General features: G+C 49.5%; 1 protein-coding gene across 1 annotated transcript in view; it reads right to left on the bottom strand.

The window, feature by feature from the left end:
* The window catches only part of ttc7b (tetratricopeptide repeat domain 7B), a 345,224-nt gene that overhangs the window by 314,428 nt on the left and 5,530 nt on the right, over positions 1-25,266 (bottom strand). Inside the window, exons 2-3 of the mRNA XM_038790445.1 lie at positions 24,029-24,183; positions 16,591-16,759 (exon numbers count right to left, since the gene is read on the bottom strand). Of these exons, the coding sequence (XP_038646373.1) occupies positions 16,591-16,759; positions 24,029-24,183 (324 nt within the window). The remainder of the gene's footprint in view (positions 1-16,590; positions 16,760-24,028; positions 24,184-25,266) is intronic.

The raw sequence follows: 25,266 nt of genomic DNA, 5'->3' as shown, positions 1-25,266 counted from the left end.
CATTGCTGTTTTGGGGATCTTAGAAGGTGTCACTACAAAATTGTTCACACTTCAAAATATGTTTAATTGGCTGTAAAATGTTTAGACATCCTGAGGTTGCTATATAAACGCAAGTCTTCTCCATTAGTAAGTATGCCCGTGTTTTTATTTCAGCTGTTGATCCCTTGCTACTCTGAAAGGAAGGCTATTCCTTTCTCTCTCCTTCCAAACAATCATTTTACCAGCAAGAGGCTCAAAGCAGTAAGACCGCTGGTTTTCAAAGTGGCCGTAAATATAAATAAAAAAGCTAAATTTTACAGCCTCTGGATCAGACCGTTATTCGGACCATTGAGACTCTCTCCGACTACAAAAGATGTTACAGTGGTAGACAGTGGGAAGAGACGAGTCACAGAAACACCTTTTATAAAACCAGTGCTAGCGCTAGGCTCCCCGTCAGCATTTCAAAAAGAATTGCACCATTTCTGTTTGAAGGCGTTGCCATCGGCAGCAGTGATGGCTGACCTGCGACAGTCTGTTAACAGTATACTTGAAGAGCCAAAGTTATAACTCAGGCAACCTATTAGGAGTTTGTGTTTGGAAAACAAAATCTTAGATTTCTTCAAGGTACAACACTAAAGCACCGTACTGCTGGCACATGTTCAAATTGAAGTTTGTTACTGCCAGTGCCTGTTACATACAGGACAATAATATTTGTGATAACACAGCACAGTAGATTGTTAACATATGTTAATTTAGGTTTAGTGTCTCAAGTAACAAGAAGGTTGTTTTTCAGAAGTCTTTGAAAACGTGGAGTTATATCGGAACACAAGACTTTGGAGCACAAGTGACTGAATATTCTGTGAATTAATGTGAAATATAAAAGATGCAGCAATGTGCAACTTGGAACAAACAGATGGCCATCAGCAGTATTTCTGAATGGTCAGCCGTAACATGATCCTAATAAGGAGGAAGTTACAGCACAGCTTTCATGGCTTCTTTTTCTCCTCACTGAGCCATGAGTGAAACCGTTAAGGATGCAACGGTTTCTAAACAAGACCAGACTTACACCATGAAATTCCATCCAGTCTCAGCTCTCCGAACTCTTCAGCAATTCCATGTATAGATACAATTAATATGGTAACACCACTCCCAAACAATTTATTCAACCCTAGCATGTTTGAATTTTTTCCCCATTCGCAATTTCACAGGGAGGTGGGAGCGGCGGGTAACTATTGGGGTCAATCATGTAATGAAAGGACTGGAGTCACATGTAGGCGAGGCTAGGCAATCGTGTTTCCTCACCCGAAGATTATTACTGAAGAATTAAGCAACTTTTGCAAACCCATCAGTGCCATAACTACCAGACCCTCAGTAAGATGGTGGCCAGTTCCAATCTGTAGGCCGAAGGTCTCGGTTATCCCCTTTCTTTTCTAATCTATTTTTAAAAATAGATACACAAACCAAGACAGCCTATTGATTTTTTAAAAATAAATTGAGTGTGTCCAATTTTTTTTCCCAATTAAGGGGCAATGTAGCGTGGCCAATCCACCTAACCTGCACATCTGTGGGTTGTGGGGGTGAACCCCACAAGGACATGGGGAGGACAGATTATTGTTAACTGCAGGTTGGATCTTACACTCGGACACACACACCTCCGCTGAAGGTGATCCCCTATGCAGTCATGTGTACTCAGCCGCCCCCATCTGGTAAGAAAGCAGAACAGCAGCAACAAAACTATCTTCTCAATGAACACTTTCAAAAACTCACCTTCCACTCATCCCACACAAACCCAGCAGCTTTTATAAGATCATGCACACCAATCAATTCACTGACAAACCATGTGCCTCAGCAGCACCTACCACAGCAACCCTCATACTGTTAATTTCTCTTTGGTTTGTTCCTGGGGTTAGAGCATCACTGGCAAAGTCAGCATTTATTGCACATCCCTAATTAGATCATAGATTTTACAGTGCAGGAGGTGGCCATTCGGCCCATCGAGTCTGCACCGGCCCTTGGAAAGAGCACCCTACTTAAGCCCATGCCTCCATCCTACCTCCATAGCCCAGTAACCCCACCTAATCTTTTTGGACAGTAAGGGTAATTTAGCATAGCCAATCCTCCTAAGCTGCATATCTTTGGACTGTGGGAGGAAACCGGAGCACCCGGAGGAAACCCACGCAGACACGGGGAGAACGTGCAAACTCCACACAGTTACCTAAGGCTGGAATTGAACCCGAGGCCGGAATTGAACCAGAGTCCCTGGAGCTGTGAGACAGCAGTGCTAACCACTGTGCCACCCTGACCCTAATTGTCCTCAAAAAAGTGGTGACATGGGGCGTCTTCATGAACTGCTGCAGTCCATGTACTGTGGGCCACCCAGTGCAGTGAGGGAATGGATGGTGTGTGACTTGGAGGGAAACCTGCATGCGGTGGTATCCCCATGCACCTGCTGCCCCTGTCCTTCTAAGTAAGACAGGTCATAGGTTTGGAAGGCACTGTCAAAAGGCATTTTGCAAGGTGCTGCAGTGCATCTTGTCGATGGTACACACTGCAGCCAGTGTTTGCCCATGGTGGAGGGAGTGAACGTTTAAGGTAGTTATATTGCAGAAAGCTAGTTGATGAAGGATGCTCGAGATCAACTTCATTCAGTCCCATATTTATTTGCAGAATGCAATATTACAACTGTACTTTCAAATGCAAACACATATGAACAGGCATACTACCCATTCTGCCCCTTGAGGCTGCTGCACCATTCAATATGATCATGGCTGTGATTGTCATCTCAACCCTACTTTCCTGTCTATCCACTGCACCCTTCAACTTGTTCATCAAGGCTCTACCTCAACCGTAAAAATATTCACCGACTCTGCCTCTACTGCTCTCTGGGGAAGAGAATTCCACAGACTTATAACCCCAAGAGAAAATAATTTTACTCTTCTCTGCCTTAAATGAAAAATCCTTTATTTTTAAACCATGTCCCCTAGCTCTAGTCTCTCCCATAAGGGGAAACAGCCACATTATACAGTTTCACCAAGTCTTTCATTATACTCTTTGAAAACCAATAAATCTAAACAAATGGATAAATTAACAAATTAACTCTCGGCCCCTGGTAGGGGCACTGTGACAAAAGTCAAAAATTTTAAAGACTTACCAAATCAACTTAAAATGTTCTTTCAGGGGCTGACGATGCACTCGAGCACCTGCAGTGCCCACAGGTCGCAGGAGGCTTCAACAGTACCACTGGGCATCACTTGCTCCCTCTCCAGGAACACCCAGGTGCAAACTTAGCCATGGAGGGGCAGACAGCGAGGCCAGATGACCCCCCTCAACTGGCTGTTGCCTGGGCCCATGAATAGCCACCTTGGTCAGGCCCAGGAGTAGGCTAACAAGGAGCTCAGTTCAGAGGGGAGCCAATCGCATGAATGAGCTACCTCGATGCACTGAGTGTAGTCAGAGCTGAGCATCCACTGTTTTAAAACAGTGGATGAAAGCTGGGTAACGTGCAAGTTGCTACGGTGTCATTCAGCCTGCTTCTCCACCATCCAGCACGTCCCACACTCCAAAGCCAAGGTCCTCTCTTTTCCACCAGCCACCTGAACCCATGCTGGTGAAGGTGCGGATTCTGGACAATGCCGCTATTCCCGACGGGGGAATCTCCATTGCGCAGCAACCATGTTCCAGACTTTGATCAGCTCCTGGCAAAAGACAGGCAACTCCTGCGAGGAGGCATGGAAACCTCCCAGGTCTATAAATAGGAGCTACAGGTCATAATTGAGGCCTTGCACCAAGGCACCAAGTGTTTCATTTTTGCCAGCCGGTGAATCGAACCTTTCTCCCACGTGACAGGCTGGGAGATGAACCAGTATACTAATTTGGAGCTGCTTACAAAGCACATCACCTTCTTCAGTCAGTAATGTTATAGACAATCACTTCTCCCAGTCAGGAAATCCTGGTCTCCTGCATGTCAGGCGAGGATACTAACCACGATATTAACGAGGATCTATGTGCTCCGGTGGAATTTCAATTATACACTCCACCTGCATATAATCTAGCATGACTACACAGATGGGGTGCCGATCAAGCAGGTTCATTGTTTTGGATGGTTTTGTTTGTGCTACACTCGTCCAAGCAATTAGAGAGGCTTTCATCATGCTCCTGACTTGTGCCTTACAGATGGTAGACGGCTTCAGGGAGTCAGGAGGTGCATTAGCCACTGCACAACACCCAGCCTCTAACCTGCTCTTACAGCCACAGTATTTATCAATGGTAACCCCAGGGTGTTGATAGTGGAGGATTCAGCAATGGCAAGAGGCTGGTTTAGCACAGGGCTAAATAGCTGACTTTGAAAGCAGACCAAGGCAGGCCAACAGCACGGTTCAGTTCCCGTTCCTGCCTCCCCGAACAGGTGCCGGAATGGGGTGACTAGGGGCTTTTCACAGTAACTTCATTTGAAGCCTACCTGTGACAATAAGCGATTTTCATTTCATTTCAATGCCGTTGAACATTAAGGGAACATGGTTAGATTCTCTTGTGTCAGAGTTTTTACAGTATGGAAAGAGGCCCTTCAGTCCATTGTGTCTGTGCTGGCCAACAGCACCTATTTACTCGAATCACATTTCCAGCACTGGTCCGTAGCCTTGCATGCTATGGCATTACAAGTGCTCACTTAAATACTTAATTGTTGAGGGTTCCCACCTTAACCACTCTTTCAGACAGAGTTCCAGATTTTAACCATCCTCTGGGTGAAATTTGTTTCCCTCATCTCTATAAGCCTCCTGTATTAAATCTATGCCCCCAGGTTATTGATCCCTCCGCTAAGCGGAAAGGTTCCTTCCTATCCACCCTATGCCCCAAATAATTTTATACACCTCAATCAGGTTCCCCCTCAGCCCTTTCTGCTCCAACGAAACTAACTCCAGCTTATGGGAGGCAGAGCAGCACAGTGGTTAGCACCAGGGACCCGGGTTCAAACCCAGCCTCGGGTGACTGTGTGGAGTTTGCACTTTCTCCCAGTGTCTGCATGGATTCCCCCCGGGTGCTCCGGTTTTCCCCCTCAGTCCAAAGATGTGCAGATTAGGGGGATTGGCCATGTTAAATTGCTCCTTAGTGTCAAGGTGGGGTGACTGGGTTACGGTGATAGAGTGGAGGTGTGGGCTTAAGTTGTGTGCTCTTCCCAAGCGCTGGTGCAGACTCAATGGGCCAAATGGCCTCCTTCTCCACTGTAGGGATTCTATGATATCACACTAACCATTAAACAAGGAAACGTCACCGTTCCATCTTGGTACCAATACAAAACTATATCAGCTCATTTTCACAGAAAAATATCACCCCTCGCAGATTCGTCAACAGAAACAGAGGATAAGCCTGAGAATGTGTTATCATGTCCCGAACATTGTCATAGAAATAATCTGTCCATCAATGTGTAACTTGTTCCACGTACCAGTGCCATTCTCTACCCAGGAGTGTGCAGGCCCCTCCCACACGGCCCAATCTCACGGAACCAAACCCTGGAATCCACATATTCCACTGGCACTCGAGGTGCATTTGAACATCCTCGACTTCTAGTGTGATCAACCTGCGGTGATCTGCCTGTTACACGTAGCACTCACCACACCAGCAACAAGAGCAACAGCAATCTACAAAAGCCTTTCTTTAACACCGTCATCGGATAGTCCAGTTGGATCAATGTCGTGCACCAGGTCCCGCTGCGTTTTCTTGCTTCAAACCGGATTGCCTTCTGGACTTTTTGGTCCCCCTCAGCCCAGTGTTCCAGGACCCAGGTATCTTAGAAAAGATAGCCCCTCTTTCTGGCTGCAGAAAAGGAAGGAAACAGCAACAGCAGCCTCCAGGCATTTGCAGCCACCAGCAGGAGCAAGCAGCAAACAACAGCTGTGAAATGCTCTCACAACTAACAAAGCTGTGAATGATACTGAACACTGTGTAATCATCAGCAAACATCCCCACTGCTGGCCTAAGTTCCAGTAGCTGACAACCTCTGGTCTTTAAGATTAGGAGATTTACCAGGATGCTGCCTGGTTTGGAGGATAGGTCTTATGAGGAAAGGTTGAAGGAGCTAGGGCTTTTCTCTTTGGAGCGGAGGAGGATGAGAGGTGACTTAATAGAGGTTTATAAGATGATGAGGGGGATAGATAGAGTGGACATTCAGCGACTATTTCCTCGGGTGGATAAAGCTGTTTCAAGGGGGCATCACTATAAGGTTCAGGGTGGGAGATATAGGAGGGATGTCCGAGGTAGGTTCTTTACTCAAAATGGTTAGGGTGTGGAATGGACTGCCTGCTGTGATAATGGAGTCGGACACTTGAGGAGCTTTCAAGCGCTTATTGGATAGGGACATGGAGCACACCAGAATGACAGGGAGTGGGATAGCTTGATCTTGGTTTCGGACAAGGCTTGGCACAACATCGAGGGCCAAAGGGCCTGTTCTGTGCTGTACTGTTCTATGTTCTATTACTAACCATACATCTAAGCCCAACAGGAACTTTGGCAACTAAAACTAATCAGAATTGGTTTGCGCAGCTAATGCACAAAGGAAGATCTGAAACCCAGCAGGGATGAAAGGCTAGTGCTAAATCACCTCATCACCCAGGGTTTTCTTTTTGCGTTTGGAATGAAAATGAAAATATTTTGTGAGCAAATTAACGGAACGTCAATTTCCAGCACGAGGTGAGGGGTTTGTACACAAATACAGTGACTTCAGTTTATAGTGTCTTTAACTTGGTAACCAGGAGTATTAATGGAGCACATCAGACACAAAGCCAGACAAGGAGATATTTGGACTGGTGAAAACGCTTTGCTAAATAGGTAGGTTTTAAGGAGCATCCTAAAATAAGAACGAAAGGTGGAAAGACAGAGGTTCATTGCTTCCGACAACACCGCATTCAAAAATGTTTATCCGATGCACCCTATTGCTGCATGGTACCTCATTAACCTGCATTAATCATTTCAAGTGGTTTACGTCTGTTAACAGAAAAATAAAAGAAACCTAGCAAGAGAACTGGGGGCTGCAGATTGGAACTTTTTTGAAAAACACAATGGGTTGTTACAATCAGGAAGGCGGCAGGTGGATTATCTAACTTTGAAAAGGGAATTGAAAGTTTGTATTAGTGCAGCAAGGCAGCGCAGTGCAAGGATTTGGGGAATCAAAGGTAGAAATGAGGGATGATGGGATGGATTCAGGCAGGAGTTCATGTGATGGAATATGCAGCACAAAATCCAGTACTTGATCATAGAATATATTGCAGATGCTCACTAACACTAAGCAGCTCCCTATAGCTCTATTTCATACATTAAAGTAGTCTTAAAAACATTAACTTAACATCACATAGATAGCTCTGCAATTAACAAATTTCTTAAAATAAAAGGAAAAACTTTAACTTATGCCTTCCACCCCACTATAAATATTCCAACCAAGCAACCCCAATGCACTTCAAATGCCACTTAAAGTTAAAAAATCAGATTTACTTGTGGCCCTGAGGATAGACCTTTGGAGAGGGACCCTTAAACCTCTGCCTTGTCAGATCCTTCTACTCAACCCAACAGCATTTGGCAAAACTGCACACTACAGGCAGACCTGGCTCCTCCAATTAATTATATCATCTGTGTCCCACTAAGATGCCTCATGACCTTCTTAGCTTGGACTAAATACAATCCCTCAAATTATCTATACTGCAGGTAACCATCCAAAATATAAACACTATTCCATTTGCCCTTTATCTGTAATCAAGTAAGTGGTTGGAATGAATGATTAACTCACTCTTACAGCACCTCAATGACAGCTTTAGCAGATGCACAGTCTGGGTACCTTAACTTAGGTTTTTAGTAATATTACTGCAACAAATATATACCTTAACCCAGGCTTTTCTTTTTAATAAATTTAGAGTACCCAATTCATTTTTCGAATTAAGGGGCAATTTAACATGGCCAATCCACCTACCCTGCACATCTTTAGGTAGTGGGGCCGAAACCCATGCAGACATGGGGAGAATGTACAAACTCCACATAGACAGTGACCCAGAGCCGGGATCGAACCTGGGACCTCGGCGTCGTGAGGCAGCAAGCTATCCATTGCACCACCATGCTGACTTTTAACCCTGGCTTTTAATACCATTGCTGCAACAGATATAAAATACACCATGTATAACCATTTCTTACATTCGTCAGAGGAGAAAGGAAGGTTGAAAGGAGCCGTTTAGAATCTCAGAATCTTTACAGTGCCGGAGGCCATTCAGCCCATCAAATCTACACTGGTTCTCTGAAAGAGCATTCTACCTAGACCTATTTCCCTGCCTTATCCCTGTAACCTTGCATATCCTTTCTTTTCAGATAGCAATCTAATTTCCTTGTGATTACCTCGATCGAACTTGCCTCCATCACCCTCTCAGGATGTTTGTTCCACATTCCACCCACCCTCAGGGCATAAGCGAAAAAAAGATCACGTTTATTCCTTTTGCCAATTATTTTGAATCTATGCTCTCTAGTTCTTGAAGCTGTCTTTTGGGGACAATTTCTCACTAGTTGCCCTGTCCATACCCCTCAGGATCTTGAATACCTCTAACAAGTCTCCGCTCAGCCTTCTTTTCTCCAAGGAAAACAGTTCCAACCTCTCCAATCTATCCATATAGACACCGATCTTTATCCCTGGAATAATTCTTCTGAATCTCCTCTGTACCCTCTCCAATGTCTTCACATCCTTCCTCAAGTATGGTGCCCAGAATTGGACTCAGTACTCCAGATAATGTCTTATACAAGTTCAACATGACTGGGCGGCACGGTGGCAGTGGTTAGCACGGCCTCTGGTTACTGTCTGTGTGAAGTTTGCACATTCTCCCCGTGTCTGCATGGGTTTGACCCCACAGCCCAAAGATGTGCAGGTTAGGTGCATTGGCCACGCTAAAATTGCCCCTTAATTGAAAAAATATAATTGCGTACTCTAAATTATTTTTTAAAAGTTCAACATGACCTCCTCATTTTTGTACTCAATATCCCAAAATTGGAGGCAATTCCACAACTTCTTCACATTATTAACAGACATGAGTCTGCAGTAGATCAGTGGCATCAGTTGCTCTATTAAGCCGTATAAGTGCCGTACCTATACGGGAGTTGAAAGGGTCGGCTCAATCACAATTGACCATGTGCTGTATGATTCTGAATGGAATCAACTGGACTCACCTTTGCTGCCTTTCACCCTGGTCCTGTAACTAGTGTCCTAGCCACTCCACGCAAAAAAAAAAACAATCCACGTCCAGGATTGGGGCCACAATGGGCCAACTAGGAGTGAGCAATAAATGTTGGCTGTGCCAGCAATTCGCTCAACCCATAAATAAACTTTTTAAATATGGCTCATCAGAAGATAAAGACTAAGACAGTTAATAATAATCTTTATTATTAATAATAACAATCTTTATTAGTGTCACAAGTACACTTACATTAACACTGCAATGAAGTTACTGTGAAAATCTCCTAGTCGCCACACTCCGGCACCTGTTCGTGTATTAAATGGAAAGCTTGGCAAAGAGGAAGCTTTGCAGCTATCCTTCCATCTGACAGATGCTGTGTTTAATAGCTGACTTGAGCCCACAGAGCACCCTCAGACTGTTCTACTGGATGCACCCCAAGATGAGACAATAGCATCCTCAAAGCCCTTTCAATTGTAAATAAATGCTTTACAATGGGAATTCAAAAATAAGTCACATTTCAAATGTTTGGAGCAAATATTAGTCACGGAACTCTCTACAATCAACTCTCCCAAATCCCAATGCTCGCACCAGCACAGGGATTGGAAGGTACAGAATAATAGTAATCTCAGTTAAATAGAGCTGTTTAACAAAATACCGAAATCAAAGCATAGAAAATAAAGGCCATGAGATAATGTTACACCGACGTAACCTTAGTAAGAGCTCAACTGGAGCACCGTGTGAACCTCGCGGCTCCAAATGATAGGAAATGCAGAGGCAAGCTTTATAAAGAATTCAACCCATTCACTGGCTGCATCATCACTCTTCCAACCAGCCAATCATGTTCTCACCTTGATCAACTCTTTCAATTCCACCCACTTATTCAAAATAAAAAAGGTATTTTTATACTTATCCCCGTGGATCTTAGCTATGCCTGTACTTTTATAGGATGTGGAACATTCCTCGTTCTTGCTCATGTCCCCTCCTTGAATTCTTTTTCAGGTATATTGATGATTGTATCAGTGCCACTTCCTGCTCTCAACTGCAACTGGAAAATGTCATCAACTTTGTTATAAACTTCCACCCTTCTCTGGCCTGTACAAGGCCCATGGCTAACTTTTCCATTCCCTCTCTTGACTTCTCAGCTGATTGCCACAAAAGATGACATTCAACCAATGTTCACTATAAGCCCAGTGACTCCCACAACCACCTTGGCTGCACTTCCTCACATAGGGGTGGCACAGTGGTTAGCACTGCTGCATCACAGCACCAGGGACCCAGATTAAATTCCGGCCCTGGGTTCTCCCCGTGTCTACATGGGTTTCCTCCTTGTGCTCCGGTTTCCTCCCACAATACAAAGTTGTGCCGGTTAAATGGATTAGCCATTGCCCCACAGAGTCCAAAGATGTGGTTAGGTGGGATTATGGGGTTAGAGGGACCGGACAGGGGAGTGAGCCTAGGTAGGTTGCTTTATCAGAGGCTTTTGCAGATGTGATGGGCTGAATGGCCTCCTTCTGCACTGCAGGAATTCTATGTTCTATCCCTCTTTCTGGAAGGATGCTATTTGATTATACCAGATTCTCAGTCTTATCTGTTTGGACAATCCACTTTCCCAAACTAACATCTCCAATCGGTCTCCCTTTTTCCTCACTATGATTGACAGGGTCCCACAACCGCAACAACTCCCATTTCCTGCATTCTACTCTCACCCCTTCCCCTCCCTACCAGAACCACGACACGGTTCCCCTTGTCCGTAACATTCCACCCCATCAGCCTTAGAATATGTAATGGATCATCCTCCACTATTGCCACCTCCAACAGTGCCACCTCCAAACACATCTTCCCTCCCCATTCAACATTCCAAAGGGACCAATCCCTCTGCGATACCTTGGTCTGCTCCTCAGTCACCCCCAACACCCTGGTGGCCCCTTTCCATGCAAGTGCAGGAACTCCTGCCCTTTCAACTCCACACTTCTCACTGTGCCAGGCCCAGAACAATACCCAAGTCAATCAGCGATTTACTTGTATTTTTGTCAATTCATTATATTCTCGTTGCTGCCAACAACATTCTCTCCCCTACAGTGGGGAGGTCAGGTGCAGACTGGGTGACTGCTTTGCAGAACAGCTCTGCTCAGACTGCAAGATGAACTCGCGTTTCCAGTCACCTTCCATTGCAATTCTCCAACTTGATCCCACTCAGACCTTTCCGTCCTTGATCTGCCCGAGTGTTCGAAGGGAGCTTAACGCCAGCCCAAGGAACAGCACTGCATCTTTTAAATGGACCCTTTACAGCCTGCTGAACTCCACACCATATTCAGCAGTTTTAGACGCTAACCTCTGCCCCCATTTAGTTTTTTTTCTTTGGGCTAGTTTCTCTCCTTCTCCTCTAGCGTCTGTCCTATTACCTCGATACTGTTTTCAGGTGGCAGCTTTTCAAGATCCTGCCATTCCCTGTTGACTGCACCCCTCGTCGCCAGGAAACCCACGCACCGTCGGTGGGACCCAAATATCCCACCGGCATAAACAGCTGGTAAATTCCACGCATTCACTCTTTCCCTCTCTACAAATGCTGCCAGACGAGCTGAGTATTCCCAGTTATTCCAGATTATTTTTCTTTTGTTTCGCTAGGATATTTGTGCAAGGAAATGTGAAAGGCGGCTTGAAAACTTCAGTGAAAGCAGTGTAGATAACAAGGCTAGAGCCTTCCAAATTTTGAAATGTTGGGACGGGGGAGGTTAGAGTTCCTAAACTGAGGGTTGTGACTCCCAGTGGGATTCCAGGACGAGCAAGTGGGGTCACGAACTCCACGGCAGCAATGGCGATTGAGGAGCGGAAACTCGGAGCTCTGGGACTGTCTGCGAGCCCTCTTTAAATGTATTTTTTGCCAGTGGGCACGGCGAAATGAAAGGAGCTCAGAGGCCTCATCGCTGCCACCCAGTGTGCGGAAAACAGTAGGAGTCCAAATTGTTTTCTGTGCTTGCACCTCTGCTATTTGAACTCTTTCCCACAATCCTGACTCCCAGCAACACTCTCTGCTCTCCCCCTCCCTCCAGCAAATCTTCCCATCAACCCAATCGACTCCTCCACTCACCCAGCCTCGCCTCACCTTCCACTCAGCTCAGACCAAGTGTAAAGCATTCAAATGGAGTCAAAGCTAGATAAGGTTTGGGAAGCACTGGGGTAGGTGGAATCAAGATTGCTTCCAGTAGTTGAAGAATCTGAAATGAAGAGTCAAGATACAAACTTCGGAATTAGGAGCGCGATTTGGCCATTCAGCCCCTTGACCCTATTTTCCTGTCTACCAACTATAACGTTGGCTGCCTTGAAAATTAAGAGGCTTTCTAACTCAGCATTTCCCCACATTATACTCCATCTGCCAAATTTCTGCCGACTCACCTGTATCTTCTTGTAGCTCCTGATGCCGACACAGCTCCTTCCTGATGCCGGCACAGCTCCTTCCTGATGCCGGCACAGCTCCTTCCTGATGCCGGCACAGCTCCTTCCTGATGCCGGCACAGCTCCTTCCTGATGCCGGCACAGCTCCTTCCTGATGCCGGCACAGCTCCTTCCTGATGCCGGCACAGCTCCTTCCTGATGCCGGCACAGCTCCTTCCTGATGCCGGCACAGCTCCTTCCTGATGCCGGCACAGCTCCTTCCTGATGCCGGCACAGCTCCTTCCTGATGCCGGCACAGCTCCTTCCTGATGCCGGCACAGCTCCTTCCTGATGCCGGCACAGCTCCTTCCTGATGCCGGCACAGCTCCTTCCTGATGCCGGCACAGCTCCTTCCTGATGCCGGCACAGCTCCTTCCTGATGCCGGCACAGCTCCTTCCTGATGCCGGCACAGCTCCTTCCTGATGCCGGCACAGCTCCTTCCTGATGCCGGCACAGCTCCTTCCTGATGCCGGCACAGCTCCTTCCTGATGCCGACACAGCTCCGTCCTGATGCCGGCACAGCTCCGTCCTGATGCCGGCACAGCTCCGTCCTGATGCCGGCACAGCTCCTTCCTGATGCCGGCACAGCTCCTTCCTGATGCCGGCACAGCTCCTTCCTGATGCCGGCACAGCTCCTTCCTGATGCCGGCACAGCTCCTTCCTGATGCCGGCACAGCTCCTTCCTGATGCCGGCACAGCTCCTTCCTGATGCCGGCCCAGCTCCTTCCTGATGCCGGCACAGCACCTTCCTGATGCCGGCACAGCACCTTCCTGATGCCGGCACAGCTCCTTCCTGATGCCGGCACATCTCCTTCCTGATGCCGGCACATCTCCTTCCTGATGCCGGCACATCTCCTTCCTGATGCCGGCACATCTCCTTCCTGATGCCGGCACATCTCCTTCCTGATGCCGGCACATCTCCTTCCTGATGCCGGCACATCTCCTTCCTGATGCCGGCACAGCTCCTTCCTGATGCCGGCACATCTCCTTCCTGATGCCGGCACATCTCCTTCCTGATGCCTGCACATCTCCTTCCTGATGCCGGCACATCTCCTTCCTGATGCCGGCACAGCTCCTTCCTGATGCCGGCACAGCTCCTTCCTGATGCCGGCACAGCTCCTTCCTGATGCCGGCACATCTCCTTCCTGATGCCGGCACATCTCCTTCCTGATGCCGGCACATCTCCTTCCTGATGCCGGCACATCTCCTTCCTGATGCCGGCACATCTCCTTCCTGATGCCGGCACATCTCCTTCCTGATGCCGGCACATCTCCTTCCTGATGCCGGCACATCTCCTTCCTGATGCCGGCACATCTCCTTCCTGATGCCGGCACATCTCCTTCCTGATGCCGCCACATCTCCTTCCTGATGCCGCCACATCTCCTTCCTGATGCCGCCACATCTCCTTCCTGATGCCGCCACATCTCCTTCCTGATGCCGCCACATCTCCTTCCTGATGCCGCCACATCTCCTTCCTGATGCCGCCACATCTCCTTCCTGATGCCGCCACATCTCCTTCCTGATGCCGGCACAGCTCCTTCCTGATGCCGCCACATCTCCTTCCTGATGCCGCCACATCTCCTTCCTGATGCCGCCACATCTCCTTCCTGATGCCGCCACATCTCCTTCCTGATGCCGCCACATCTCCTTCCTGATGCCGCCACATCTCCTTCCTGATGCCGCCACATCTCCTTCCTGATGCCGGCACAGCTCCTTCCTGATGCCGCCACATCTCCTTGCTGACGCCGCCACATCTCCTTCCTGATGCCGCCACATCTCCTTCCTGATGCCGCCACATCTCCTTCCTGATGCCGCCACATTTCCTTCCTGATGCCGCCACATCTCCTTCCTGATGCCGACACATCTGCTTCCTGATGCCGACACATCTGCTTCCTGATGCCGACACATCTGCTTCCTGATGCCGACACATCTCCTTCCTACCTTGGTGGCAACATCAAACTTAAAAACCAGACATTCAGTCCCTTTGTCCAAGTCTTTGATAAAGATTGTAAATAGTTGAGGCTCCAGCACGGACCCCACGGCACTCCACTCGCTACATCCTCCCTGCCCAAACTGACTCATTAATCCCCACATTGTTTCGTGTTAGCTAAATAATCCTCTACCCATCTAATATGTTATCCCTAAAATCATGAGCTCTTATTTTGTGTAGTAGTCTTTGATGAAGCACAACGGCAAAAGCCTTTGGAAATCCAAGGACAGAGATCATCGAGCTCCCCTTTATCCACATTGCTTATTACTTCCTCAAAGAGCTCTAATAAATTCAGAAAACACAATTATCCTTTCACAAAATAACGTTGACTTGGCCCAATTACAGATTTTCAAAGTGCCCTTTATAACCTCCTGACTGACGTGAGGCTAATTGACCTGTAGTTTCCTGCTCTCTATTCCTCTTTCTTGAATAGAGGAGTTATATTTAATTAAGCGACATTGGAGGTATGTCAATATATTCCCAAGTCAGGATAGTGTGTGACTGAGAGGGAGGAGGGCAGGCAGTGGGAGGAGGGCAGGCAGTGGGGGGAGGGGGGGAGGGGGGGGCAAAGAGAGAGAGAAAGAGAGAGAAAAGGCCGAGAGGGAGAAAAGGCCGAGAGGGAGAAAAGGCCGAGAGGGAGAAAAGGCCGAGAGGGAGAAAAGGCCGAGAGGGAGAAAAGGCCGAGAGGGAGAAAAGGCCGAGAGGGAGAAAAGGCCGAGAGGGAGAAAAGGCCGAGAGAGAGAAAAGGCCGAGAGGGAGAAAAGGCCGAGAGGGAGAAAAGGCCGAGAGGGAGAAAAGGCCGAGAGGGAGAAAAGGCCGAGAGGGAGAAAAGGCCGAGAGGGAGAAAAGGCCGAGAGGGAGAAAAGGCCGAGAGGGAGAAAAGGCCGAGAGGGAGAAAAGGACGAGAGGGAGAAAAGGCCGAGAGGGAGAAAAGGCCGAGAGGGAGAAAAGGCCGAGAGGGAGAAAAGGCCGAGAGGGAGAAAAGGCCGAGAGGGAGAAAAGGCCGAGAGGGAGAAAAGGCCGAGAGGGAGAAAAGGCCGAGAGGGAGAAAAGGCCGAGAGGGAGAAAAGGCCGAGAGCGAGAGAGAAAAGGCCGAGAGCGAGAGAGAAAAGGCCGAGAGCGAGAGAGAAAAGGCCGAGAGCGAGAGAGAAAAGGCCGAGAGCGAGAGAGAAAAGGCCGAGAGCGAGAGAGAAAAGGCCGAGAGCGAGAGAGAAAAGGCCGAGAGCGAGAGAGAAAAGGCCGAGAGCGAGAGAGAAAAGGCCGAGAGTGAGAGAGAAAAGGCCGAGAGCGAGAGAAAAGGCCGAGAGCGAGAGAGAAAAGGCCGAGAGCGAGAGAGAAAAGGCCGAGAGCGAGAGAGAAAAGGCCGAGAGCGAGAGAAAAGGCCGAGAGCGAGAGAGAAAAGGCCGAGAGCGAGAGAGAAAAGGCCGAGAGTGAGAGAGAAAAGGCCGAGAGCGAGAGAGAAAAGGCCGAGAGTGAGAGAGAAAAGGCCGAGAGCGAGAGAGAAAAGGCCGAGAGTGAGAGAGAAACGGCCGAGAGTGAGAGAGAAACGGCCGAGAGTGAGAGAGAAACGGCCGAGAGTGAGAGAGAAAAGGCCGAGAGTGAGAGAGAAAAGGCCGAGAGTGAGAGAGAAAAGGCCGAGAGTGAGAGAGAAAAGGCCGAGAGTGGAGAGGGAGAGAAAAGGCTGAGAGAAGGCAGAGAGAGAGATAGAGAGAAATAGAGAGAGAGAAGGTGGAGAGAGAGAGAGAGACAGTGAGAGGTGCAGACAGAGACAGGTTCTTTTGGCTGGGTCTCCCAACACTTCCGCCCCACCTCCCAAAATCTGACTATTTCTGCTCTAAATTCAGAGCTGTTGTCTTGCGTGATTCTTACTTACAAATCTTTTTCACAACTATGTTTAATAACATAACTTCACCGAAGGTTGAAATACTATTGTGTTTTTCAGAACATGACCAATAAAGTGTTCAAAGTTTATATAAGGAAAGCATTCTCACCTCTTGTAGCATAAGATTCAGCGATGATTCTGAGCCTGTAGGCAGGAACTGCCACCAACTGCAACTTGTCGAGATCTACCTTTGAATACAGGGCGAGAGCTCGGGTGTGGTCACCCTCCACGTAGTAACACTTGGCCAAAATCAAGTTGGTTTCCTGCGCAAAGTCTTGCTGACAAAAGAACAAATAGCACGTGAACAAACACGAACACAATGCTTCTCAAACTGGGAACTGAGATTGGAGGTAATGTGCAAAATAGACAAATTTACAAATGTACAACAGCCAAAGACAAGTGTTGTGCCATCCGGGAGCAGATGAGGATTCTATTAATGCATCAGAGTGGACTAGCCACTTCCCCTCGAAGCAGAAAGCACATGGAGGAGGGCTGGGAGTGGGGGAATATCATCATCTACAGCCACAATTACCAAGGCTGGTTCAAGGGAATTTAAATAATTATTTAAACTCCAAGACTGGGCATTAAATTACAAGCTTGTTCAGGTGTTATGAGGATTAAAAAGACTTGTATTTATATATATTTTTTATTCATTTATGGGTTGCGGGTGTCGCTGGCTATGCCAGCATTTATTGCCCACCCCATTTGCCCTTGAGAATCATGGAATTTACAGTGCCGAAGGAGGCCATTTGGCCTATCGAGGCTGCACCGGGCCTTGGAAAGGGCACCCTACCCATCCACCTCATCCTCACAACCCAATACTCCACCCAACCTTTTTGGAAACCAAGTCCAATCCACCATCTTTGGACTGTGGGAGGAAACCGGAGCACCCGGAGGAAACCTACACCCACACGGGGAGAACAGGTAGACTCCGCACAGTGACCCAAGCCGGGAATCAAACTTTTGGCCCAGGGGCTGTGAAGCAACTGTGCTAACCACTATGCTACCGTGCTGCCCAGAAGGTGATGAGTTGCCTTCTAGCAGTCCATGTGCTGGAGGTACAGCCACAGTGCCATTAGGGACTGAGTTCCCAGACTTTGACCCAGCAACAGTGAAGGAACGGCGATACATTTCCAAATCAGGATGGTGTGGGGCTTGGAAGGGAACTTGCATGTGACAGTATTCCCATGTGTCTGCTGCTCTTGTCCTTCTAGGTGGTGGTAGTCATGGGCTTGGAAGGTGCTGTCTAAGGAACCTTGGTGAATTACTGCAGTGCATCTTGTAGATGGCACACACGGCTGCTACTTTGCATTGCTGGTGGAGGGTTTGAATGTTTGTGGAAGGGGAGCAATCAAGCTTCCCGCTTTGTCCTGGATGGTGTCGAGCTTCTTGTGTTTTTGGAACTGCACTCACCCAGGCAAGTGGCTAGTATTCCATTACACTCCTGACTTGTGCCCTCTTCCTGACCATCAATGTAACATCCCAAAGAATTTTACAGCCACTTTTGACATGTAATCACAGTAATCATGTGGCCTGTGCCTTTCAGACTGGACAATCCAATTTCTGAGGTCAGCAGCAATTAATAAGATACATTAAAAAGGTTTAAATGACTCACTTCAGTTTCATCTCTAACTCCCTTTAACAAACCTGTTGGACTTTAACCTGGTGTTGTAAGTCTTCTTACTGTGCCCACCCCAATCCAACGCCAGGATCTCCACATCAAAGCAACAGTCTGACAGTCATACTCACAGAATCAATGTCCCACACACCATTCCAGCAGAAGTATACAGAGTGAGTTGCCCTCATGGCTTCAGGTTAAACCCGATTACCACATACCAGCCAGCGTACTGGCCACCATTAGCTGATGAATCAATACCTCCTCCATGTTGAACACCACTTAGAGGAAGCACTGACCACCACACAGTCCTTTTGGAGACAATGTCCTGTTTTCCTACATGTTGTGCGGCTCTACCACTGCGCTAAATCAAACAGATCTAGCAACTCAGGACTGGGCGTCCATGTGTACTCAGTCACAATCTACAGCCTCATGGCCCAGGATAACCCCACTCAACTATTACCACCAAGCCAGGGGCTCAACCCTGGTTCAATGAAGAGTGCAAGACAGCGTGCCAGGAGCAACACCGGGCAGACCAAAAAATGAGGTGTCGACCTGGTGAAGCTACAACACAGGACTACGTGTGTACCAAGCATCATAAGCAGCAAGTAATAGACAGCAAGGCGATTCCACAATGAACACATCAGATCCAAGCTCTGCAGTCCTGCCGTATCCAGCAGTGAATGGTAGTGGACAATTAAACAACTCACTGGAGGAGGAGGCTCCACAAATATCCCCATCCTCAATGATGGAGGAGCCCATCTGCAACAATCTTCAGTCAGAAGTGCTGAGTGGATGATCCATCTCGGTCTCCTCCGGAGGTCCCCAGCATCGCAGATATCAGTCTTCAGCCAATACGATTCACTCCACGTGATAACAAGAAACAGCTGAAGGCACTAGATACTGCAACGGCTATGGACCATGACACTATGCCGGAAACAGCACTGAAAGCTTGTATTCCAGAACTTGCCACACCCCTAACCAAGCTGTTCCAGTACAGCTATAACACTGGCATCTACCTGGTAATGTGGAAAGTATCCCAGGTGTGTCCTGTACACAAGAAACAGGACAAATCCACCCCAGCCAATTACATCCTATCAGTTTACTCTCCATCATCAGCAAAATGATGGAAGGAACCATCAACAGTGCTATCAAGCAGCACTTACTCAACGATAACCTGCTCACGGACACTCAGTTTGGGTTCCGCCAGGGTCACTCAGCTCCTGATCTTGGTTCAAACATGGACAGAAGAGATGAATGCCAGAGATGAGAGTGAGTGTGACTGCCCCTGACATCAAGGCAACATTTGATAGAGTATGGTTTCAAGGAACCGGAGCTAAACTGGAGTCAATAGGAATCAGGGGGAAACTCTCCGCTGGCTGGAGTCATACCCGGCACAAAGGAAGATGGTTGCGGTGTTTGGAGGTCAATCATCTCAGCTCCAGGACATCACTGCAGGAGTTCCTCAGAGTAGTGTCCTAGGCCCAATCATCTTCAACCTGCTTCATCAATAACCTCCCTTCCATCATAAGGGGAGAAGTGGGGATGTTCACACATGACTGCACATTCGTGACGACTCAGATAATGGAAGAAGTCCATGTCTAAATGCATCCTGGGGGTTACCATTGACAGAAACTGAACTGGACTAGCCACATTAATACTGTGGCTAACAGGGCAGGTCAAAGGCTAGGAATCCTATGGCGAGTAACTCACCTCCTGACCCTCCAAAGCCTGTCCACCATCTACAAGGCACAAGTCAGGAGTGTGATGGAATACTCTCCACTTGCCTGGATGAGCGCAGCTCCAACAACACTCAAGAAGCTCAACACCATCCAGCACAAAGCAGCCCCGCTTGATTGCTCTCCCTTCCACAAACATTCAAACCCTCCACCACCGACGAACAATGGCAGCCGTGTGTACCATACAAAGGTAGCACCTTCCAAACACAAACTCCCTCACAGCACAGTGGGTGTACCTACACCCCAAGGATTGCAGTGGTTCAAGAAAGCAACTCACCACCATCTTCTGAAGGGCAACTAGGGATGGGCAATAAATGCTGGCCTAACCAGTGACACCCACATCCCGTAAATGAATTTTTAAAAAATGTTTTGATGTGTGAAATCCGAGATCCACCAGACACTCTCAACACCTCTACTTCTGACTGACTAGTCCCCTGTGACAGTCCTCCTAGTAAACTAGGCATCTGCATTTACACAGAATCTTCAAAGCAACCTAAAGAAACCTCAAGGCTCGGGGCTTCCGGTGTGCACCATGGAGTGAGTGGTCACACACAAGGCAGCTCCTGCCTAAGGTTACAGAAAAGAGCTCTTTTTTAATCAATACGGGATGGAATTTTTATGAAAAGGCATAGGTGAATGTTGGAGGAGTATTTTCCCCCAGGAATGGTATGTTTCTTGGTTACCAGACCCGCAGAAACAGTGAAAGATTTGGGATGGGACTTCCGGTTGCGGCGATGCAGAGCTAAGCCGCACGTTCGGTAGCTCCCGCTATTTTTGGACTTTCGGGCTCTTTTAAGGGCCCGTAATGGCGCTGATTCGGCTTTTCCCCGGGTGGGAACGCAGCCACTGTGCTCAGCGGCCGGTGGATGGGCTGGACTAGAAGTGGAGCGGTCAAAAAGTCGACTATGCAGCAGAAGGTGCGAGGCAGAAAAAACAAGATGGTGGCGGGCGGGGAACCGGCAGCGTGGCAGCAGTGGGCGCGGGAGCAGCAGGAGCTGCTTCAGCGCTCCTTCAGGGAGCTAAAAGCTGAGATCCTGGAGCCGTTTAAGGTCTCGCTGGACAAGCTCATGGCGACTCAGACGGCCCAGGCCGCGGAGATTCGAAAGCTGCAGCAAAAGGCTTCGGAGAGCGAGGACGAGCTCCTGGGCCTGGCAGTGAAGGTGGAGTCGCACGAGGCGCTTCACAAGAAATAGTTGGGAAGGATGGAGGAGATGGAGAACCGCTCCCGCCGGAAGAACCTGTGGATTTTGGGCCTCCCGGAGGGGCTGGAAGGTTCGGATTTGGGGGCCTACGTGGTCCTGATGCTGAACTCGTTGATGGGTGCGGGGTCGTTCCGGGGACCCCTGGAGCTGGAGGGTGCCCATCGGGTGCTGCTGCGGAAGCCCAGGCCGAGCGAGCCGCCCAGGGCGGTGCTGGTCCGCTTTCACCGCTTGGTCGACCGTGAGCGCGTGTTGAGATGGGCGAAGGAAAGGAGCAGCAGGTGGGAGAATGCGGACATTAGGATTTATCAGGACTGGAGCGGGGGACGTGGCGAATAGAAGGGCTGGCTTCAATCGAGCGAAAGGAGTGCTTCATAGGAAGGGGGTGAAGTTTGGCCTGTTACAGCCGGCTCGCCTCTGGGTCACTTACAAGGACCGCCAGCTCTACTTTGACTCTCCGGAGGAGGCCTGGGCTTTTGTGCAGGCAGATAAATTGGACTCGAACTGAGGACTGGGGGGCTGGGGAAAGATGTACATTGTTTGGAGGCTCTGTCCTCCTTCGTATCCTTTTGCTTATATTGGCTGTGTTTGATGTTGCCTTTTCGTTGCTCTGAGTTTTCGTCTTTTGGGGCTGTTATTTATTTACCGTGGCGCTTTTTGGGTTTTTTTCCCCACTGGTTGGGGGGTTGGGCAGCAGTTTGAGGTCCCGCTGGGTCATGTGCCAGTCTTTTTCCCGCGTGTTGGGTCGGGGGGGTGCGAGGTTCGGGATGGAAGCGCAGGCTTTCTTCCCGCGCCGGAGGAGTTGGGGGCGGGGCCGGCACTGGGAGGGGGGATTGGTGGTTGTGTTGCATTGGGGGGGGGGGGGGGGGGGGGGGGGGGGTCGATTAACATGACGGTGCTCCTAAGGTTTTTGTTTCTTTTCCAGTGCCTCCCCATATTGATCCCAAAGGCTTTTTTCAAAAGGGTGAATAAGTCTATTCTCGGGTTCGTGTGGGCGCGGAAGGCCCCGGGAGTAAGGAGGGTATTCTTGGAGCAAAGAAGGGAGGTAGGAGGTTTGGCGTTGCCCAACCTGTGTGGGTATTACTGGGCGGCGAATGTGGCAATGATTCGCAAGTGGGTGATGGAGGGGGAGGGTGACGCATGGAAGAGATTGGAGGTGTCGTCCTGTGTGGGTACGAGTCTGGACGGCCCCACTTCCACTCCCCCCGGCAAAGTACTCCACGAGTCCGGTAGTGGTGGCGTCCCTCAAAATCTGGGGGCAGTGGAGGAGGCATAGGGGGGAAGTGAAGACCTCAGTGTGGGCCCCGATACGGGGCAATCACCGTTTTGCACCGGGGAGAATGGATGGTGGATTTGGGAGCTGGCACAGGGCAGGCATCAGACAGATTGGGGACCTCTTCCTTGATGGGAAGTTCGCGACTCTGGAGGAGCTGGAGGGGAAGTGGAACCTCCCCCCTGGGAACGCTTTCAGGTATATGCAGATCAGGGCATTTGTTAAGCGGCAGGTGGCGGGGTTTCCGTGGCTGCCGCCAAGGGGGGTGCAGGATAGGGTGCTCTCGGGGACATGGGTCAGTGAGGGGAAGATCTCGGCAATTTATCAGATGATGCAGGAGGAGGAGGAGGAGGCCTCAGTGGAGGAGCTCAAAGCGAAGCGGGAGGAAGAGCTAGGGGAAGAGATTGAGGATGGAACGTGGTCGGACGCCCTGGAGGGTGAACTTGTCCTCTTCTTGCGCACGGCTCAGCTTAATTCAGCTGAAGGTGCTGCATAGGGCGCACCTGACAGGGGCCAGGATGAGCCGATTCTTTGGAGGGGAAGACAGGTGCGGGAGGTGTTCGGGAGGCCCAGCGAACCACACCCATATGTTTTGGGCATGTCCGGCCTTGGAGGGGTTTTGGAAGGGGATGGTGGGGACTTTGTCTGAAGTGGTCGGGTCTAGGGTCAGGCCGGGCTGGGGGCTCGCGATTTTTGGGGTAGCTTCGGAGCCGGGAGTGCAGGAGGCGAGAGAGGCCGGCATTCTGGCCTTTGCGTCTCTAGTAGCCCGCTGCAGGATTCTGTTACAGTGGAGGGACACACGGCCCCCGAGTTTGGAGGCCTGGATCAGCGACATGGCTGGGTTTATCAAGCTGGAGAAGGTTAAGTTTGCCCTGAGGGGGTCGGTACAGGGGTTCTTTCGGCGGTGCCAGCCCTTTCTTGATTTCCTGGCGAAGGGGTAGAGGGTGGTCAGTCTTGTACCTTGTCTACTTTAACTGTGGGGAGAAAATTTGTTGTTGAAAAACTTGAATAAAAAAAAAGAAACCTCAAGGCTCTTCAGGTCAGAACACTAAACACAATGGAACTGTGAAACTAAATGCTCACACCAGCTACACTCCATACCCCACAATGCACAGCACCCCCATAGAGTCATAGATATTTACAGCATGGAAACAGGCCCTTCGGCCCAGCTTGTCCATGCCGCCCAGTTTCTATCACTAACCTCGTCCCACTTGCCCGCATTTGGCCCATATCCCTCTATACCCACCCTGCCCATTAAGGACAAAATTGTACCCGCCTCTACCACTGCCTCTGGCCGCCCGTTCCAGGTGCTCACCACCCTCTGTGTGAAAAAATTTCCCCCTCTGGTCTCTTTTGTATCTCTCCCCTCTCACCTTAAACCTATGCCCTCTAGAAAGTTCTAGACTCCTCTACCTTTGGGGAAAGATGTCGATTTATCTACCTTATCGATGCTCCTCCATGGACAGCACCACACCACCTCCAGCAAACAAAACATAACTTCAAGACTGCAGCTTGAATATTTTAATCTTCTTTTGAATTAATGAAGTTGGAAAGAGATTTCTAGCCTGGGGTTAGGGGAATTTGGTTGACCTGCTGCTGACACCGTATCTATCAGGTAAAATTGCTGTCAAAAATGTTTCACAGAAAACGCTGGAAACAATTGTCGGGTCAGGGTAGACCCGTGTCAAGAGTTAATGTCCCGATAATGAATGATCAATTACCTTCAAGTTGCCTCTGTCGAGTGCAGCTATTAGGTGCTTCTTCACTTCGAGTAGCTTTGGCTTGGCATCTGGAGAAGTGACCCCTTGTTTGATTGGGTTTTCCTTCAGGTGCAGCTCCAGCTTTGACTCTCCGAGTAGCAGCTCTCCCAGGTCATCTGGAGAAGAGCAGAGGTAAGAGAAACATACTTGGATTTCAATAGCACCCCTCACACCTGCAGTCTACCCCCAAAGTGCTTTACAGTCAGAGGAGGACTTTCTGAATTGCAGTCACTGTTCACGTTCTTTATTCTGCCCGTTTGATATTTATTTTAAACATTCAGACTCTGCTCACAGTACTGACTCGGACTGATGTACAGGAATTGATGCAACATCGCGTCTTCAGAAACAAAGCCAGAGACCAGCTGTGACTTGGTCATAAACTCTCTCAGCTCACGAGTCAGATGGTTCACAGGTCACTCTCGGACCTGAATATTCATCTGGGGTCTTGGCCCGGTGACACCGGGGTTCCAAGAGGATTGGCGACCAGGGTCTGCTTATTTCAACACCCTTCCACACCCACAATCAGGCAGCATGGTAGCACAGTGGTTAGCTTTGTTGCTTCACATCGCATGGGTCTCAGTTTCGATTCCTGGCTTGGGTCACTGTCTGTGCGGAGTCTCCCCATGTCTGCGTGGGTTTCCTCCGGGGGCTCCGGTTTCCTCTCACAAGTCCGGGAACTGGGGGGGAAGACAGGGGAACTGGGGGGGGGGGGAGAGACAGGGGAACTGGGGGGGAGACAGGGGAACTGGGGGGGGAGACAGGGGAACTGGGGGGGGAGACAGGGGAACTGGGGGGGAGACAGGGGAACTGGGGGGGGAGACGGGGGAACTGGGGGGGGAGACGGGGGAACTGGGGGGGGGGGAGACAGGGGAACTGGGGGGGGGGGAGACAGGGGAACTGGGGGGGGGGAGACAGGGGAACTGGGGGGGAGACAGGGGAACTGGGGGGGAGACAGGGGAACTGGGGGGGAGACAGGGGAACTGGGGGGGAGACAGGGGAACTGGGGGGGAGACAGGGGAACTGGGGGGGAGACAGGGGAACTGGGGGGGAGACAGGGGAACTGGGGGGGAGACAGGGGAACTGGGGGGGAGACAGGGGAACTGGGGGGGAGACAGGGGAACTGGGGGGGAGACAGGGGAACTGGGGGGGAGACAGGGGAACTGGGGGGGAGACAGGGGAACTGGGGGGGAGACAGGGGA

The sequence above is a fragment of the Scyliorhinus canicula genome, chromosome 2 (assembly GCF_902713615.1).
Source record: "Scyliorhinus canicula chromosome 2, sScyCan1.1, whole genome shotgun sequence".
NCBI classification, from domain to species: Eukaryota; Metazoa; Chordata; class Chondrichthyes; order Carcharhiniformes; family Scyliorhinidae; genus Scyliorhinus; species Scyliorhinus canicula.
This window is presented reverse-complemented; position numbering and strand designations above follow the sequence as displayed.